We start from the raw sequence: 19576 nt of genomic DNA on the forward strand, positions 1-19576 counted from the left end.
GAAGCACTAGGAACTGATCCTGGGACTTTCCACAGTGGATGAGAGGCACTCAATCTCTTGTGCCACCTCAGCAACCTGGACTGCAGCATTTCTTACTGTCTCTCCTCTGTGTCTCTTTTTGTTGTGTCAACTTGTGCTGGCTTTCTGTGCAGGCCAGCACTCTGCATGGGCCAGCTCATCGCTTGGGTCAGCTTGCCTGTGAGCCAGCTTGCCTTCACCAGGTGACTCCAGGAATTGAACCCTGGACCTCCTAATTGGTAGACGGGAGCCCAATTGCTTGAGCTACATCTGCTTCCCACTTATTAACTTTTACTTCCGCAGAGATAAACAGGTCATTTTCGTTATTTCATCTTTTGATTTGTATGTGATTACAGCAGGAGTGATCATACGTGATTACTAAACATTGGAGAACTGGTACTCAGGGAAAGATTTCAGTGAGACTGGAAGAATTATGGTAGGCCCAAAGTTGGTGGAAAAAGAATCAGGCTTATTGGTGTACCAGAGGACTAGGCATGTATCAGGAGTTGATAATTTTCATGAAAGTGCTAGAAGGAGAAGAGAGAACAGTGCAAACATTATATTATATTGAGTTGTATTGCAAAAATTCAGTCATTACTTTTAGTTTATTTCATTGACTGTGAGTAAAAAGTTGTGTTTTGATTATAGTACTTTAGAGATTCCCTTATCTGTTCCTCTAGTGGACTATGAGAACAGCATTTGAGTAAATCTATGAGTGTACTTTGTAAAGCATGATTTAAAATTAAGTTATTTTTGCTATTTTTGTAATTGTCCTATGTCAGCTGTCTATATGTTGTTCCAAAACATTGCACCTGTTCCCTAAATTGAGTTCTGTAGGAAGTTCATCTTGAATTCTCAAGAGTTAAATACCTTGAACAATAACTACAGTTATTTTGTCTTCCACATGTAACAGTAATAAATAGGGACTTGCCTTAAGCCACCTAATTCCTAGATAACTTATGCAGCCTATATCAAAAGTCAAATTTATTTAGCTTCAGAACATTTGCTTCTCTTGGTTCACCATATTGCTTTCCTAACAGGAGATTTTCTTTCACAATTTCAGAGGGCAGCATTTATGTAAAATTCAGTGTGAATAGTGCCCTGAGTTTTGTAATGTGAAGATTCTCCTCCTGCTTTCTACCTTCCTAGTGCTTATGTTTGAAACATTGTACTATTTTATTAATAGTTTGATGGTGGAGTGGAAATCAACTTAGATTATTTTTTACTAGCTACTTGTCTCCATTGTTGAAGTCCTTCAAGTGATGCCTGTGATTTATTCCCCTTATTTATCTGGACTTATGGCACTTAAAATACTTATCACCTGAACACACCCAATCTGGTCAAACTATTTTTTTTTAAGTTTCTCTTAAGGAGAAATTGTAGCATAATAATACTTCTGTTATGAAAAGAAGTTGAACATATCTGAGAAATGCAATGAAAATAAAAATGTGGAACTAAGTTCTTGATAGTATTAGCCTGAACCAAGATGTTTTATTCAGGTATGGGCACCATTTAATAATATAGCTGAGTTTCTTATCAGAAGAGGTTACAGACAGCTTTTTCTGAAAAGATACTTATATATAATCTGCATGAGATATTAACAAAGATCTGTCATTTATAATTCAATAGAGTCCTAAAATTTGTAAAGTGTAGAAGAAGCAGTGTTATAAAATAATTTTAAAATGTAACTATTTTAGCCTATTCAGATTCTGTTGCTTTTGAATCTATAAGGAACTGCTTCATTTCTTTGGGTTCTGATCAACTTTAACAGCCCTTGAGAGAATCTTTTAGTAGCTCTTATCTGCTGACCACTATCTAGGATCCCTATATTTTGTGAAAAATTGGTATAGTATGAGAGTCCTACTGAATGCTTGAGGCTAGGGATGGGTATTATTGAATGCTCTCTTCCCTCCCATTGCCTAACAAAGTGATCAGACCTGGGTAAATTATTCACTGATTATAACTGCAATGATGGCAGATGGTAAACATGTATGGTAGCTCAGCTTCTTGTATTATAAGGAGAAATTTAGGATTCAGGCTTCTACTTTCTGACTTTAGTCTTTGGCAAAATCCTTAATTTCTCCATGCCTTGACTTACCCATATGAAAAAGATAATAATAATAGTTACCTTTGGGCTTGTGTTTGTGTGCATGTTTGTGTGTGTTTGATGAATAAATACAATAAGTAGCTAGGTATAGTGCCTGGTATTTGGTAAGTGCTCAGTGAATGTTAGCTACTGCACTTACTAGTACCTGCTGCTGCTACTACTATTACTACTAGTGCTGCTAGGATTATATAAGTATTGTTGGTATCATTTAATTTTCTGATATATTATTTCTTAAATTTTAAGTTATGGACTTTGAGAATCTGCTAAAAATGCCTTAGAAAAGTTTATAAATACATTTTCTATTCCATTTCTTAGGTTTCGTAGACTCCATAAAGTCTGCCACTGACCCCAGTTTCAAAACTTCTATATATTTTTTTCAATGATTTTTAAAAAGTGGTTTTATTTATTTATTTTTTTCTTCCCACAGTGTTTGCTGTGTCTGCTTGTTTTCTTTTCAGGAGGTACCAGGAACCAAACCTAGGATCTGTGATGTGAGAGGGAGGTGCCTAGTTGCCTGAGCCACCTCCATTCCCTGCTTTGTTGTGTGTCTCATTATGCATTCCTCATGTCTCTTGTTGGGTCATCTTGTTGCATCACCTAGCTGCACCTGCCCATTGCATCAGCTCGCTGTCTTGCTCGTCTTCTTTAGGAGGCACCAGGCACTGAACCTGGGACCTCCCATGTGGTAGGTGGGAGCTCAATTGCTTGACCCACATCTGCTTCCCCATAATTTCTATTTTGAGATTAATGAATTATCACTTTAAGGGAGACAACATAGGCAGTGGATATTGATAAATTACAAGCAGTCAGCACACATATCTATAATGAGCAAATACAAATTAGTAAATTAATAGCTCCTTCTGAAGTAAGGGTTAGTATATGAGAAAGTATTTCTCAAGATGATGTCCTCTAAACATTTGAACTTGCTTAGTGAGCCTCTCCTAAAATGAAAAGGTAGAATAAGTTGCAAAGCCAAAGATCAAAGAATGATGTTGGATATATCTGACATAGAAAGTCTCTGGCTTTCTTAACTATTCATACATTGTTCTGCTTAAAGGAGCTTTAAATATGAAGTGTAGTATATATTTGATCAAAATGTGAAATAGGGAAAAGAAGGGTGTTGGTGGATGTTCATGAATAAAGGCAAAATGAGTGATCAAGTGTTCCGTGATAGGATCAGATTGTATTAAGCACCCTAGCTCTTTCACTAACTATATTACATTAGGCCAAAATTACTTAACTCCTCATTCTGTCCTCATCTCTAAAATGAGGACAATAATAATATCTACTGAGAGTACTTTTGTGAGGATTGAATGAGAATGTGTAGGGCAAGTAGTAAGCCTCAGAAAATGTTAGTTGAGTTCATCATAAGCATCACTGTCATCAGTATTGTCAATATAATGTTCTTTTTGTTTATTTTAAATTTTTAAAAAAAATTTATTTTTATTTTTTTAAATTTTAAATTTTTATTTTTTCAGTATCATATTTTAAAACCTCTCTGCTTCTTCAATTCTGTCCTACCCTTCAGGATCAAGATCTGATGACTTCTGAATTACATTTTAGCCAACCATTTATTTCACGGTTATTATTCCCTTCTGTGCTGTTACGTTCTTCAGCAAGTAGCACATAGAAGAGACTTTAATATCTACTTTTTTGTTAATTGATATAGAATCAATTTGTTTTCTTTTATCCACAATTTGGTTGTCAGTTTTCTTTGTGAAACCACTGCATTTTAACTTTGGACCTATTATGAGCTATCTTGTCTGTCTTTCCTTACCCACCTGACCAAGATATTCTGAGGAGTATCTTTACTCAGTTTTTCTTATTAAATTAAATGTCTCTGCCTAAATGAAATTTAATTTCTAAATTAAATGTGTTTCAAAATTAAAAGTATTAACTGTGAATTGTGAAGTCAATGATGATTTTTCAGTTGTCTCCAGTTTTTAAAAAAATATTTGTACATTTACTTTTATTTCTTGAGCTTGACTGAGAGCTGACTTCATAAGTATAGTTATGAGTGTTCAGCCCGTTTATTTTAAAATTGCATCCTTTCACCTCCTAAACACGAAACTATGAAACCTAACACAAATATTGTAAGAACATCTGAGGTAGATAATTAAAGTATAATTAAGTTTAAATGCCTTGGTGAAGGAGTATAAAAATTATTTAAATTCAATCGTTTAGTACATTTGCAGTTTTCTTTTATTAGGTGTGAAATCTAAGAATCTCCTGCCAACTCTTGAGGGCTCAATCCAGAATGTTGAATTGAAGTACTGCAGCACATCATTGGTCAGATGTGCCTCTGGGACCGTGGGATCAATAAAAATTTGTGCCAAAGCCCCAGGTATGTGCAGCTGGACCGTGTAAAACTTTATTGCCTGTATAGGAGAATTGGCCTTGCATTTTACAAGGAGCATTACTGAAACAAGAATTTACTCATTGTTCCTATGAATCAGAGGTTTTAATTTAAAAAAAAATTTTACTTAAAAAATTGTTTTAATTGTGCCAGTATGATACTGCTTGAATTTAATAAATTAATTTTTATTTAAGGGAAAAACCTGTGTATAATATTTAGAATTGTTACAAGGGAAAAAAATTAAAGGAAAGTTTATTCTTGTACTTTTTGGAGGAAAAGGAAATATAGAGATATATGACACTTAAAAGTAACTTAAAATGTGAGAATAAGAGAATTAAACAAAAATATAAGGTCTCTTTCAATTTAAGCTTGTAGTTGACTTTGTCTCCCTGTCAGTATATTTCTTATCTGTTTGCATTTTTTCAGTGCAAACTAAATTTCAAGAGAAGCTTACAGATTGTTGAATTTTTAGAACACAGTTTGTTCTAGTTGTTTCTTTTTCAAACTTTTCTGAATGTGTTTTATATTCATTAGCCAAATGTTAAAATTTAGTTTTAAGATTAATAATGTTTTTAATTTTATCAGATGCAAGTGTAACTAAACGTACAGCTCAGATTACCAATTGAAATTACAATATGTTGTTAGTATATTTAAGATGAAGCATTGTCAAGTTATTCTAACATCTTATTTCAGAACATTTGTTTGTTTTCGTAACTATGTCTATTCAGGTGACAATGGAAAGGAAAAGTTGATTCCCTTGCTTCAGGGTCCTTCTGATACTAAAGGCCTTCATAGCAGCAAGTGGCTCTACGAAAGCAGAAAGCCAGAATCTCTCCTAGCTCCAGATTTGATAGCCTTCACTGTCCAACTTCCACAATATATGGATTACTGCCACAGTTCAGGTAAATATAAACCTTTCATTCATTATTCATTTATTTTGCATTTTCTTTTCCAGAAGTGCTTTTAAAATTGGTCTTTAAAAAAAAATCTGTGACTACTAGGATACTCTATACAGTTGTGCTTTTAAAAACTAAAATGGGGAAGTAGGTATGGCTCAAGTGATTGAGCTCCCACCTACCACATGGAAAGTCCCAGGTTCGGTCCCTGGTACTTTCTAAAGAAGACAAGTAAGACAGCTAGTTGACATGATGGGCTGGTGTGGCAAGCTGATGCAACAAGAGACACAAGGAGGAAAAACATAATGAGAAATCAACAAAACAGGTGATTAGGTGCCTCCCTCCCACATGGGAGACCTTGAGTTCAGTTCCTGGTGCTACCTAAAAGGAAGATGAGCACACAATGAACAGATAGTGAGTGCAAACATTGAGGGGGTGGGGAGAAATAAATAAATAAAAATAAATCTTTTTTTTTTAAATGACATTATAGCATTTATATCATTTTTGATAATTGACAAACCATAATGATTTTATTTTATATGAGAGATAATTCAGCTGTATATATGACATTTAACCTCACATTCATATTTAATGACTCGAACTGAGTTTTAAAATACAGCATATCATATCATAATGGGTAAAAAGGAGTAAAAGAATTTTAAAATACTGGAAAGAGGAAATTTCTTTCTTGGGACAGTAGTACTATGATTGTGAGCCATAGTTTGCCATATTAAAATTAAGTGTTTGGGTTTTCTTTGGTAATTTTCCAGAAAGGAAAAGATATTGAATGGAACAAAGAAAAAAATTCAGAGATCAAGATCTTATTTTTTAGAGTTACTTTTTTCTGGTAGCACTGTGCCTAGAATCTGTTTTATTTTATCCAAGACGACAATGGCAGGTTATGTAATTCCTCATGTTGATAGGATGTATCTGAAGGATCACTGAAGACTGAGAAAAAGGTATGGTAGGAGACAAGTACCAGCTATAAGTTCACATTAGCCCATATGTCTAATGTTTAGTAAAGCCAAGGTAGTCAGTCAATGAGGCTAGAAAGAAGATTGTGATATAGGCATTCCTTAAAAGGGTAGGAGGTCTGAATGTTTTCTTTAGAATTAATGGGCCTGTGAGGAAGTGCCTTCAAATAGCTGCCTAAGAGTAGAGCTAACATTTTTTCAACAGGTAGAGTAGCTTATACTAAATTAGCTAAGCACAGATTAATCACTGCACTTAACTGACTAAACAGAGATTGTGTGGAGTTAAGTTGAACTTTAACATTAAGTTGAACGATGCGGTATACAAGCATGCATATGTAGGGACACAGAAGTATGTAGGGACAGGTGAAAAAGGGATTTTGCTACATTAGCATTTGTGGCTCAATGGCATTCCCATTAGAAACTAGAAATTAGTATTTGAAAATGAGGATCTATAGACCACTGGTTAGCATGCTTCCAAAGATAACAGTCCTAAAAGAAGAAGATATCAGCCTGGAGAGAATGGATATAGAACCTAAAGAAAAGAATCATGTCAGGATAAAGCCAAGACCCAAACTAAGACTGGGCCTGTGGGTAAAAGATTTTATGAATCTTTAAGGCAGGGGTTGACAAACATTTTTATAAAGGGCCAGATAGTTAATATAGTCTTTATGAGCCATATGGTCTCTGTCACACTATTCAGTTCTGCCATTGTAGCACAAAAATAGCCATGGACAATTTGTAAATGAATGGACGTGACTGAGTTCTAATAAAACTTTACAAAAACAGGTGGTAGGCCAGATTTAGCCTTAATGGTTTGCTTATCCCTGTTTTAGGGAGAAGGAATTGCTGGTTAAATAAAAATCATGCTTTGTTAATGCCTATTTAATCACATTCCTTAAATAGGTTGTTTAGCAAATTTCTTTATATAAGTATATAGTAGTTTTTTACTTCATTAATTATGCTTGCAAATCATCAAATCATTTGGATGTCATTTAAATGACCAGATTGTCCAGTTATCATTTTGATACCTAAGAAGGGACTAAGCTTATTTGAACCTGCCACATTTTCTTTTTTTTTTTTAATTTTTAAAGAAGTTTTAGATTACATAAATGTTACATAAAAAATGTAGGGGACTCCTCATTTTTTGTTTTGTTATATACATAGTAACAATTAATATTATTTATGTATTGTTTTGATTTCTCTTAACAATATTTAGGCTATTCTTTGTAATTTAAATGCATTCCTAGAGTCATAAAATATTTTGCATTTTTAACTATTTTTGTGGGCTTAAAGGTAAAGTGTCAGAAGAAAAATTATCTGTGACACCTATGATTTATTTGGTAAAATTTTACATTTTTTCTTTCTGTTAAGGAAATTCACAAACTCTTGGATATTATATGTTTAGTGATATGTTTATGAATTTATATGTAAATTTTAATGTGATCTTCTATTTGATGCTTAGAAAATATTTCTTTGCATATGCTTTAATCCTAAAATGTATTATGTTCTTTCTTATAGTACATTTACATACTTTAACTTTTTTTTTTTTGCATGTGTGTGGTAACAAATCAGTTTTTAATTCCAGCCCCTGAAGCTATAAAAGGATATGCTTTATATACTTCATGGGACTGTTGTACATGTTCAGTAAAGTGACAGCTGTGCAATATCACTTAGTATCTCAAAATCAGGAAAACATACTTTTGAATTGTTTAAACACAATCCATGGAATTAAAAACAAAATCGGAAGTCCTTCACAGTTAAACTAATTGTCAATTAAAAGGTTTACACTTAATACTTGATAAAACAGTATGTAGTAGGGGATACTGAAAGTGATTTTAGATTCTCATCCTGTAATTTGTACTCTACTGGGAAACTTTGAGTGGATATGTGACTGGCCAGAGGTGGGTGCAACCAAGACCAGAACACCTGCTAATGTTCTATCACAGTTTCTGAAGCTTCCACTTTTTTTTTCTTTGTCCGTTAAAAGTGAACAGTGAGGATTAAATACGTAACTTTACATATATGCAAGGTGTGCTGTGAAAGCATATTTGGTTACAAATATATAAAAATATTTGTTAACTTGTTTGATAAAATAATTTATAAAAGTAAATATAGCAAAAACATTAATCATCTCTTACCCTGTAAAGATCAATGCCATATTTTATATTGCATCAAACAAAAAAGTTTTAGGTTTTTAAAAAAATTCCTTACCCAAAATCCCTTGAAAAGAAGACAGACAAAAATTATTTATTTCTCTCCTTCACATGGCTGCGAAGAGTTACATTTAAAAGCCAAGAACAGATTTGGCCCAACGGATAGGGCATCCATCTACCACATGGGAGGTCCAAGGTTCAAACCTAGGGCCTCCTCACCCATATGATGAACTGACCCACAAGCAGTGCTGATGTACGCAGGGAGTACTGTGCCACGCAGGGGTGTCCCCCGTGTCGGGGAGCCCCACGCCAAAGGAGTGAGCCCCGTAAGGAGAGCCACCCAGTGTGAAAAAGTGCAGCCTACCCAGGAATGGCGCCGCGCACGCACGGAGAGCTGACGTCAGCAAGATGACACAACAAAAAGAGACACAGATTCCCACAGAAAAATGCACAGTGAATGGACTCAGAGAGCAGACAACTGGGAGGGAGAGAGGGAAGGGGGAGAGGGGAGGGGGAGAGGGGAGAGAGGGAAGGGGGAGAGAAATAAAAAAATAAAAATAAAAAGCGAAGAACAGTGAAATAAATTCTTAAGTCCAAAATGAACCTAAATATATGGCCACTTAGATTACCATCTTCCAGATTAGGAGTAATGGTAAAGACTTTATATGCAGTTTTGAATCCATAAATACAATAGGCATTTTGGTATTTGGCACTGGAAAACAAAAGCTGTAGCATCAATAAAGGGCTGAGATGTCTCACTTTTGTAGATTCAGTTCAGACTAAGGTTAACCAAAGCTGACATCAAATTGTTAAAGATGGGCAAAAAATCACATTAAAAAAAAACCCTGTTTCTATTTAGAATAACAATAAGGGAATATGATTCCAGAAATTAAAAATTATTTTACAACCTAATACTTCAGTTTGTCAAGTAGCTTGGGTTCCAAAACTGATTCATCCCTCTTAAAATGTAGCCCTTAAATATGTTTCTGTGTATATAGATATATATATTTTATGCCATTTTATTTTATTTTATTTTTTTAAAGATTTATTTTATTTATTTCTCCCCATCTTCTCGTTGTTTTGCATTTGCTGCATCTGTCTGTTGTGTGCTGGTCTTTTTTTTAACTTGAGCCACCTCTGCTCCCTGCTTCATTGTGCCTTTCATTATGTTTTCCTTGTGTCTCTCTTTGCGGCAGCTCCCCACGCCTGCACGCCACGTCAGCTCACTGCCCATGCCCGTCAGCTAACTGCACCTGCCTACCGCATCAGCTTCCTGTCTTGCTCATCTTTAGGAGGCACCATGAAGTGAACCAGGGACCTCCTGTGTGATAGGCGAGAACTTAATCACTTGAGCCACATCTGCTTCCCTAGATAGATATTTTAAAGGAATTAGATAATCTTAGATGCAGCCTTAGTGTTTCCTTTGAGATTTAAAAAAAATTTTTTAGGAGGTACTGGGGATTGGACCTTGTACATGGGAATCAGGTGCTCAACCACTGAGTTGCATCTGCTCCTCAATGAGAGCTGTAGTCATTTGTTTGTTTTTAGGAGGTACAAGGGATTGAACCTAGGCCCTCATACTTTGGAAGACGGTACTCAACCACTTGAATTACAGCCGATCTGTACTTTGAATTTGTTTTGAAATGACCATAGTGTTATCTTAATTTAAATGATTAACCAGCTTCTCGGTCTAAGGCTAACACCGATCATTTGTCAGACTTGGTTGTCTAAGGCTAAAAAGATACCAAAACCCCTGACAAGTTCGTGGAAAGCTTGATCTATATTCATTCTAATCTTTGCTGAGACCTCCATATATTTAGGGCACTTTTACATTTAAAATTTTCCATCCACTTTGGAACTGCCACCCACATTCATGGCTTAGGTATTTATGATTTGCTTTAGAGACCTCATAAGTAAAATTTTTTTAAAGCCAGTTTAAAAATAACTCTGACTAATCTTTGTTCATGTAACAAGATTTTAATAGGGGTATATGTGTGTGTGTGTGCATGACTGAAGGTGTAGACAGATTACAAATTAATGAATCTTAAATGAAGAAATAAATAATTTATTAACAGTCCTTCAAGACTTAGGTGAAATATCACTCTCACAGCAAGTACTTTCCTGGCCACCCTATCTAAAATTTCTTTCTCTGTTTCTGTTTCTGTTTTTCTCTGTATCTCTGTCTCTCACATACATGTACTCCAGACACATACATACTCACACATACTTCTTATTTCCCTACTCTTCTTAGGTTTTCTTAGCACATACCATAGTCTACCATATTATATATGTTACTCATTTATCTTGTTGATAATTTTTTCCTGCTTTTAGAATTTTATGCTTCATTTGGACAGGAATTTTTACCTCTCCCCACCCCCATTGCTGTATCCACCCACTGTACCTAGAACAATGCCCAGCAAATAGTAGGCAATCAGTAAATATTTGGTGAATGAATTAACATGATAGTTACAGAAATGATGATTTGATTTTTGAGATTGGTGCACTTTATAGAAATGACACAGAAATGTGTCTTTTCTGATTGGGTGGTTAAACTCTTCAGATGGGAAGCACAAGTTATCCCATCTGACTTTGTTTTTCACAAATAGATGTTTGGATGAGGTGAACTTTTCCCACTGGCTGATAGAATTTGAATGAGAGATATTTGAATGCAGAGTAGTAAGGCATCAGCTAAGTGACTGAAGGAGGTGAGTTGTGTAATTTTTGAGGAATATTGTGATCATTCTAATTGGCTTCTGAGGATCATGCTTGGTGTGTGGAAACTGCTACCATTGTGCATGTCTTCCCAAATTGAAGGGGGTCAGTATTAAAACTGGGAGCCAGAAAGTTGTGCGGGTGTTTTATAGAAGTCAGGAAATGAATTTTGAGAGGAGCTTCATTAGGATGAAGTGGCAAAATCTTTAGACTGTGACTTCAAAATGTGAGAGAATGGATAGTTTTATTAATGAGAATTAGGAATTAATATGACTGAAATAAATATTGATATTAATAAACCCATTGTAAAATAGTACTTTATAATTTAAAAATTACATTTATATAAATTATTTTTTTCAATTATAAAACAAGATTGATTTAGGCAGAGCAAGTGTTATTGGTGTCTTATAGAAGAAGAAATAGAAGACTAAAAATTAAATGACTTTTTTTTTTTAAGATTTTTATTTATTTCTCTCCCCTTCCCTCCCTCCACCCCCCGCCCCAGTTGTCTGTTCTGTGTCCATTCACTGTGTGTTCTGTGTCCGCTTCTATTCTTGTCAGCGACACTGGGAATCTGTGTCTCTTTTTGTTGCGTCATCTTATTGTGTCAGCTCTCCATGTGTGCAGCTGTCACTCCTGGGCAGGCTGAACTTTCGTGCTGGGCAGCTCTCCTTCTGGGGCACACTACTTGTACATGGGGCTCCCTGACGTGGGGGACACCCTTGCATGACACGGCACTCCTTGCATGCATCAGCACTGTGTGTGGGCCAGCTCATCACACGGGTCAGGAGGCCCTGGGTGTGAACCGTGGACCTTCCGTGTGGTAGGCGGATGCTCTATCCATTAAGCCAAGTCCACTTCCCTAAATGACTTATGTGGCAAGCAAGCCAGAATCTGAACTAGAACTTGGAGCTTCTGAATATATTTTTCTACTGTTAGGCGGTTACTGTTTTGTCTCTTAAATTGTATGACTTTAGAATCCATATTGCTAACCATTCTATCTCCCAGCCCGGTGGGCCCGGTGGTGCTTCGCAGTGTGTGGGTAAGCCTTCCTTCATAAGAAGGCCCTGGGACGTGAACTGAGGGCCTCCCATATGGTAGCCCAGAGCCCATGTGATTGAACCACAGCCTCTTCCCTCTTCCATTATCTTTTAAATGTAGGCTTTGGTTCTTCCTCATACCTTGTATTTTGCCTATTATTTTTAGCAGGTTCTGCTTGCTAAAAAATTCTGAGTCTTTGGTAATCATAGTATTAATGTATAAATCAATTTTGGAGTGTTTGTTGTTTAGGAATATAAAATGATCATGAAGTACTATAAACTTAGAATCCTTGCTGAACTTAGAGAACATGTAAACCAGATTAGGAGTCTCCTTTACATGTTCCTCTCTGTATGTGCTGCAGACCTACTGGCCTTCTTTCAGTTTCTTTGTGGTAATTATGCTTTTGCATATGCTGTTTTTCCTGTCTGAGATTCTCATAACTATCCTTACTCTTTCACCTTTTGCCTGTTTAATTTTGGTGCGTTCTCTTAGCTCATTTAGCTCAAATACCACCTCTTCAAAGTTCTTTGATATTGGCTCTCCTCCACTTACCCCATCCTTTAATTTGATCAAGTTCCTCTGTTACATTCTTCCATAGTCTACTATACTTTTCTTTCATAGCACCTAGGACAAATTATATTTATTTGGTTGTGAGATTTGAATGTTATTGTACCACTTGACAGTGAGTTCTGTGAGGGCAAGTTAACCATTGATTGCTTACTGTTTTATCTCCAAGGCCTAACATTGCCTGACAGGAGAATATTCTTGAGAAATATTTCTTGAATGAATAAATTGAATGAATTAATGAATATGTATGGCAGATGGTCAAGGGTATGAATGTATTTGGTATATAAATAGTAAGTTCTTAATACGTGCTAGCTTCCTTCCCCTTTCATTCCCCATGTTTCTTCATCTTACTTCTCTTTCTGCATACATCTACCATTGAAGAGAATATCTACCAGTATTTTCCATTGTTAGACAGTTCTAATTACTTTAGATTCTCTGACCATTGGAATGTAGCTTCTATTTTTTTATTTGGTTTTACTCTTATAAGTGACAATCAGTAACATAACAATCCCAAAGTATACCTGACAAAACCTATGAAGCCTTTTTTTTTTCCTTCCTCTCAGTATTCATCCTATTTATATCAGACATTTATAGTTATGACCATATCCTTTCTTGAAATCTTTCTGTCTCTCATATCTTCCAGGTGTTGAGACAATTCTTCTTAGGTCTTCTGTATTTTTGCGTATCTTATGAGTAGAGGCACTTGACTGCCTTTGTTCTGGGCTATCTTTTCAAGAATGTTTGTATAGTGAACATCCTTGGAAGGTAGATGTAGTGTCTCCTTCCAGAGCTAAAGGGCAGGCATACTTAGTGATTCCTCAAACTCAGGGTTCATCTCCTTTCACACAACTAACCATGTGTGCAGGCATCCATCTGGACACATCTGTGCTATTGTCTCTGTGAGATATGTAGGCAAAGGAAACTCAGGTGAATATATTGATACGCATGCTTGCTGTGCCTTGAGTAATAAAGTTCTTTTTCTCTGACTCAGCAGCCTTGTGTCTTCTACCAGCATTCATAAAAGAGTAAAATATAAAATGTTAGGCCCTTGACAATCTTGATACCACGACAATGTCGTATATTGGCCTTCTTGCTGAACCATCTTTGTTTTCCTCCTCAAGGCTTTTCTTTCCATTGTGCCTTAAATATATTAATAGGTTGTTTCCAAGATTATGTTCTTTGTCTCCTTCTATTTGGATGATCTCATCAACACCCGTGATCTGAGCAATCAGTCATGAGTTTATGTTTCTCTGTCCTTTATTTTATTTTTTTTGACATCCAGAATCCAAACATCACCCATCTCCTAACCATTCCTAATGGATATTTTAGTGGTGCCTAACATGTCTAAAATTAAACTCATCATCGTTCTTCTTATTCCCTATTTCATGAACCATTATTTACTATTTCAGTTGTTGACACTATTTCCCTCTTAATGCTGTAATTTCATTACTAGCTCAATTCTTCCTTCTTTTCCTCCTACATATGGTAGATGTTTCACAAAAGTTATTTTTAACTGAATAGCCAACACTAATTATCCTAAATTTATTTTAGTCACTTCCCAGATGATTTATCTTCAGATTGCTTGTCGCCATATTGATTACTGCCACTACATGTTTGAAATATCTCTTAAAATGGCACTCCAAAATTTAACAGTCTTCCATATAGCACAAAGTACAGTGGGAGTGTACCCTTCCGCTTTGTATAGTGAACTTATATTTAGTTGCTATTTGACTTGAGCTTGTGTGCCTCTAGAAACCATATACCTTTTTACATGAACTACTCTTCTGACAGGTTTCAATATTTTATATATTTACATTTTTTTTAACCTACATGGAGTACTCTACACTTATTCCTGTGATATTTTACCTCCTAGATTTTGATCCACCATTATTAAAGAAGATATCTTTTAAAGTACCTTGTTTGGCTGTTGTTACTTGTGCAAGTTATTCACACATGTAGTTTTTGCTTTTAACATGTAAAACTAGACATAACATTTTCCTCCTAAGATTAGAAAATGGAGTTTTGTGATTATGATGTTATTTTGAAACAATGTAAAACAATTGTCTGTCTGAAAATAGTATTTACATATATTCATTTAAGTCAATCTTATTCTCCTGTATACTAAGTTTCAGATATAAGTATAAAGTTTTAACTTTATACTAGATAGTCATAAATTAAAAATCATTTTCTGTTTTAGCCATCAAATATTAGGCTACTTTTGATCATTGTTACTGGACGGGGAAAGTCACAATTACAATGCTCGTCTTTCTCTTTCTTGATTGTAACATACCAGCAAACATACACACTCTCTTTTATTTCACCATCCAGAGTTGGTTGGTTAGAATGTAATGACTTGTTAAGGAGTTGAAAAACTGGAGGCAGTATTTTACATTGTATTTTTTAACTTCTAGAGAATGTATTTTATGTTTCAGAAATGTAGAAGTAAGTGAATTGCCTTGAAGTTAAGTTTTTAGTATTTTTGACAGGACACTGGTAAGAATGCTTATATATTGTAGCAATTAAAGACAATTCACATTTGTGGTTTGGGCATAAATGTGTAAAAATTATACCCATCTATCTTATTACATTTCCTCTCTCCTCCCTGAGGACTTTACTATGTACTTTATCTGTAATTGTTGCCAGTTTTCTATCATGTTCCCACTGGGCTTCTGGTGCAAAAAATCTTATCCTTTTGATGACAGAGCTTGCCTGAATGATTTCATGCTCCTAGCATTTTTGTTCACGGGAATTAGGGGTAAAATGTAACTACAGCTGAACAGAGCGTCTATTTTTGTAATTTTGGAGTTTAGACTCTGTTATTGGAACTAAATGAAGAGATGCAGGTGTTCTCCAGTCCAAACCCTTTGGGAGTTTTGATGGTAGATGCTTGAAAAGAAAATGCATGTGTTTCTAGAGTCAAACAGCAGCTGTGAGACAAGGATTTATGTTTTTCTCAGAACTTTGGGATTTCAAAATGTTACATTTAATCACAAGCACAGAAAGGGGAGCAAATGTTAAAGATGTTACGCATAAAAGTACATTTACTGATCTCTTTACCATGTGAACTAGTTGTGGGAATATAGGAACAAAGTGATTTTTAATCGTAATATAAACAATCTAAAGGATTATGATAATTGCCTGGACCTGGCCTTTTGAGAACTTTGCATTTGTAGGAGAGAGAATTTTTATCCTCCTAATTATTGAAGAAAATCTTTTGTTTTTTATTTTCATTTTTTGCACACAAGTGTGATAAAAGGTTTGGTAAAATTCCTGTGTAACGCACCTTGATTATAAAATTTTCGGAAAAAATTTAAATATTTTGTAAAACAGAACTCATTATTTTTCAGAAATGTAAATTTCTATCTAGAATAGTAATTAAGATAATTTACAAATATATGTTTAATAAGATATATTTAAATATATGTATTTAAACAGAGATATATTTAAAGTTTTCCTTCTTTTTCAAATCATGAAGTTATTCTGTATCTGGTCTATGTTTGGTGATTCCCCTATTCATTTTTATTTCCAGGAATCCTTTTCATTATTTCTTTGTCATTCTCATATTTTTATTGCTCTTTTTAATTTTTTTAGTATAATCATTCACTTATTCATTCACTCGTCTAACAAAGGTTTAATGCAAGATTTTGTGTGTAGAAGTATAATGGTACATCAGAGTCTTTTCTGTAAAGAAATTTTTATATTTTTAAATTTTTAATTTTCTTAAGATTTATTTCTCTCCCCTTTCCCCCTATTGTCTGCTCTCTCTGTCCATTTGCTTGTGTTCTTCTGGGTCCGCTTGCAGTATCTGGTAGCACTGGGAAACTACGTCTCTTTTTTATTGCATCATCTTGCTAAGTCAGCTCTCTGTGTGTGCAGCGCCACTCCTGGGAGGGCTGTACTTTTTTCACATGGGATGGCACTTCTTGCAGGGCACACTCCTTGTTCATGGGGCTCCCCTGCGTGGCACGGCACTCCTTGCACATGGCAGCACTGATGTGGGACAGCTTACCACATGGGTCAGGAGGCCCTGGGGATCAAATCCTGGATGGATGCTCTATCAGTTGAGCCACATCTGCTTTCCAAGAAACTTTTAATATATTGAGGAGATAGGCATATGAACAGCCAAGCCAGTATGAACAAATGAATGAATGAATCACATCTAAAAAGGTTTATATTTTGGGTTTGATGTCATCCATTACAAACTCTTTACTTTGAGCAAGTCAGCCTCACTAACTATTGGTTTCTCATTTGTCAAATGGGAATATTCTTTATTTGCTTGCTAGGATTGTTACGAAGATTAAATTAAATACTATATCGATGAGTACATTGTAAACTATAAAACATGATGCAAATTTTAAGTATTACTCTGCCTGAAATAATACCCTATATTAACCATTTATTAATCATCCAAAACTTAAGGTTTATCTCTTTGAGGTCTTTCCTACTTTGTTCTCTACATTCCAACTGATTCCTATCAAAATTTTCCTCAGGTCTGTTCTATAAACCTGTGGGTATGCAGTTCTGAAGCTAAGGACATTCCAGAAATGTCTCCTGGAAACTGTGATACTAAGAATCAGGAACAGTTTCAATAGCAACAGGAAATTATTTTGCTTGATTTTTGAAAGGTCCTTGTTTCTGGAAGAAAGCCAGAGAGGGAAATCCCTCGAGCCTTATGGGTGACCAGTTGTTTCTCTCATTTATAGCATAAGGTCAAAATTTTTATATTTTTTACTGCTTGAGTAGTAAAACTAAACTTGAAATCAAAGTAAACAAGTAGTATCTTCATTAGTAAGTAGTAAATTAGTATACAAGGAGTATTTCAGGTTATAAGGGACTGCAAGTGAACTTCACCATAAAATGAAATGTTTGAAATTTATTTAAAGTATATTTTTATGTGGAATAAACTGCTGCCACTATTATTTCAGTTAATTTTATATTTTAGAAAATGATATAAATCTTCAAAGTGAATTTATATTTTTACAGCTCCTAAATTGTATGTAAGGTCCAATAACACTAACCTTGTGTCCAGATTTTAGAGTTGGCTACACAGTAGCTTTAATATTGGCCAGAAGAGAGGCATAGAAGCCTTAGTGAACAGGAAGGAGTTGATTAGAGAAGTTGGTTTACAAAATACTGAAGGGTGATAGTCACAACTGTCTTTGCTACCTGCTAACCTCCTCTAATTATTCCATTCTCTCCAGAAGACACAACTTCATTTTGAGAAACTTGATTGTATGAACAGCTTTTGCATCTTTTTAGAAGTACAATTTATATGTATGATCCTTATACCATTGCTTTTTTGGAAAAGATAGTGAGTTGTCTATTAATGCATGAGAGGTAAAGCACTTTTCTGAGGCTGCTTTTGTTTTTATTTTTACCTCCCTCTGACTTTTGCCCTTCCCTTCCCCACTTTGTTCTCTCCTTTCCCAATTAAACTTCTAAGTACCATCAGAATACTTTGGCCATATCACTTGGCAAACAGTGAGAACTGTTTATGGGATTCCTTCCCCTTGATATGAGGCATTCCTATGGGCAGTAACCGTGGCTAGTACATGCTAGATAGTCAGTAAATATAGAACTGGCAAAAGGAAATGATTTTTGCCATTTGGATATAGCTCTGTTGTCTACAGGCGCACCTCATTTTAGTTCTAAATTGCTCTGTGGGAAACACCAAAAACTAACATGCTGTCTGAGTTCAGTCTTTTTAAGAATATATATTTTTTTAAAGTAAAATAATGACTGATAGACATAGAAAATGAACAAGGATTAAAGATTTTATTTAACTCATATTAGTGAGGGAACCAGGCAGATGTTAAAACTAGTTCAGAGAGTTCATAACACAGACATTCATAGTTTAGGAATACAGAAATAAATTTGGAAATGGACACAAAATTGACTTTTTCCACAGTGGAAGAAGAAGGTCAAGTGAATCTCTACTAGACAGAATTTCTTAGCATACCTATAGTCAGGAATTATTTTGCATTGCTATTAGTATCTATAATTTAGAGATTTGTAAAGGAGTTTAAAGGCAATGAAAGGTGTGGGAACTCTTAGAATCAGACTCAGGTCACCTGGAAGAGTGTGCACTAAATAATGCAGAACTTTACATTGAAGTACAAATTTTCCCTCACCATCCTTACTAAATACCAGATGGCTAGGCTATTTTAAATTGTGGGTGGTTTAAATACCGAGGCTGGTCAGAAGTAATTTTGTGAAGCAAAGATTCTGGGCTTGGCGGGAAAATTAAAGGGAATCATTAACATCGGCAGAGGGCGGTGATGAAATAACAGTTTCCCCTTGTCCAGAGGAGGTATTGATTATTGAATAATTCCGGATTAATCCTATAGACCTTAACTTGAGTTTGACTTTTGAAATCCTGGTATATCAAGTTTTTTTAGTCTGTTGCTTTTTCAATGTCTGAAATTTACCTGAATAAGGCTTTTATATTTTACTTTTGTTAAATAAGAAAATACAACATTGTAATTTGGTTTTTATTAAGTAAATAAGGTGTTCTAACTTATTGAAAAGGTTTTTTTTTGGGGGGGGAATATTCAACAAATATTTGAATACCTGTTGTATTTCAAGTGCTGCTTTAGTCACTGAGGATATATATATATATATATAAAGTAACAAGAAAGACTAGTTTCCCAACCTCAGAGAAATAATTTTCTTGATTTTGGCATATTTATTTTAGTGGTTAATTTATTCTAGTATGTTTTCTTACGAGGATTAGCTACTTCATATGGCATTTC

The 19576-nt window shown here is 35.0% G+C and overlaps 1 protein-coding gene across 4 annotated transcripts in view; it reads left to right on the top strand.

The window, feature by feature from the left end:
- VPS13B (vacuolar protein sorting 13 homolog B) overlaps nucleotides 1-19576 on the top strand; it is a 1042333-nt gene that overhangs the window by 306206 nt on the left and 716551 nt on the right. For all 4 annotated transcript variants that reach the window (XM_071207936.1, XM_071207935.1, XM_058275777.1 and 1 more), the window contains 2 exons: nucleotides 4335-4469; nucleotides 5210-5383. In XM_071207936.1, coding sequence (XP_071064037.1) covers nucleotides 4335-4469; nucleotides 5210-5383 — 309 coding nt within the window. The remainder of the gene's footprint in view (nucleotides 1-4334; nucleotides 4470-5209; nucleotides 5384-19576) is intronic.

Source organism: Dasypus novemcinctus, chromosome 14 (genome assembly GCF_030445035.2).
Source record: "Dasypus novemcinctus isolate mDasNov1 chromosome 14, mDasNov1.1.hap2, whole genome shotgun sequence".
Taxonomy (NCBI): Eukaryota; Metazoa; Chordata; class Mammalia; order Cingulata; family Dasypodidae; genus Dasypus; species Dasypus novemcinctus.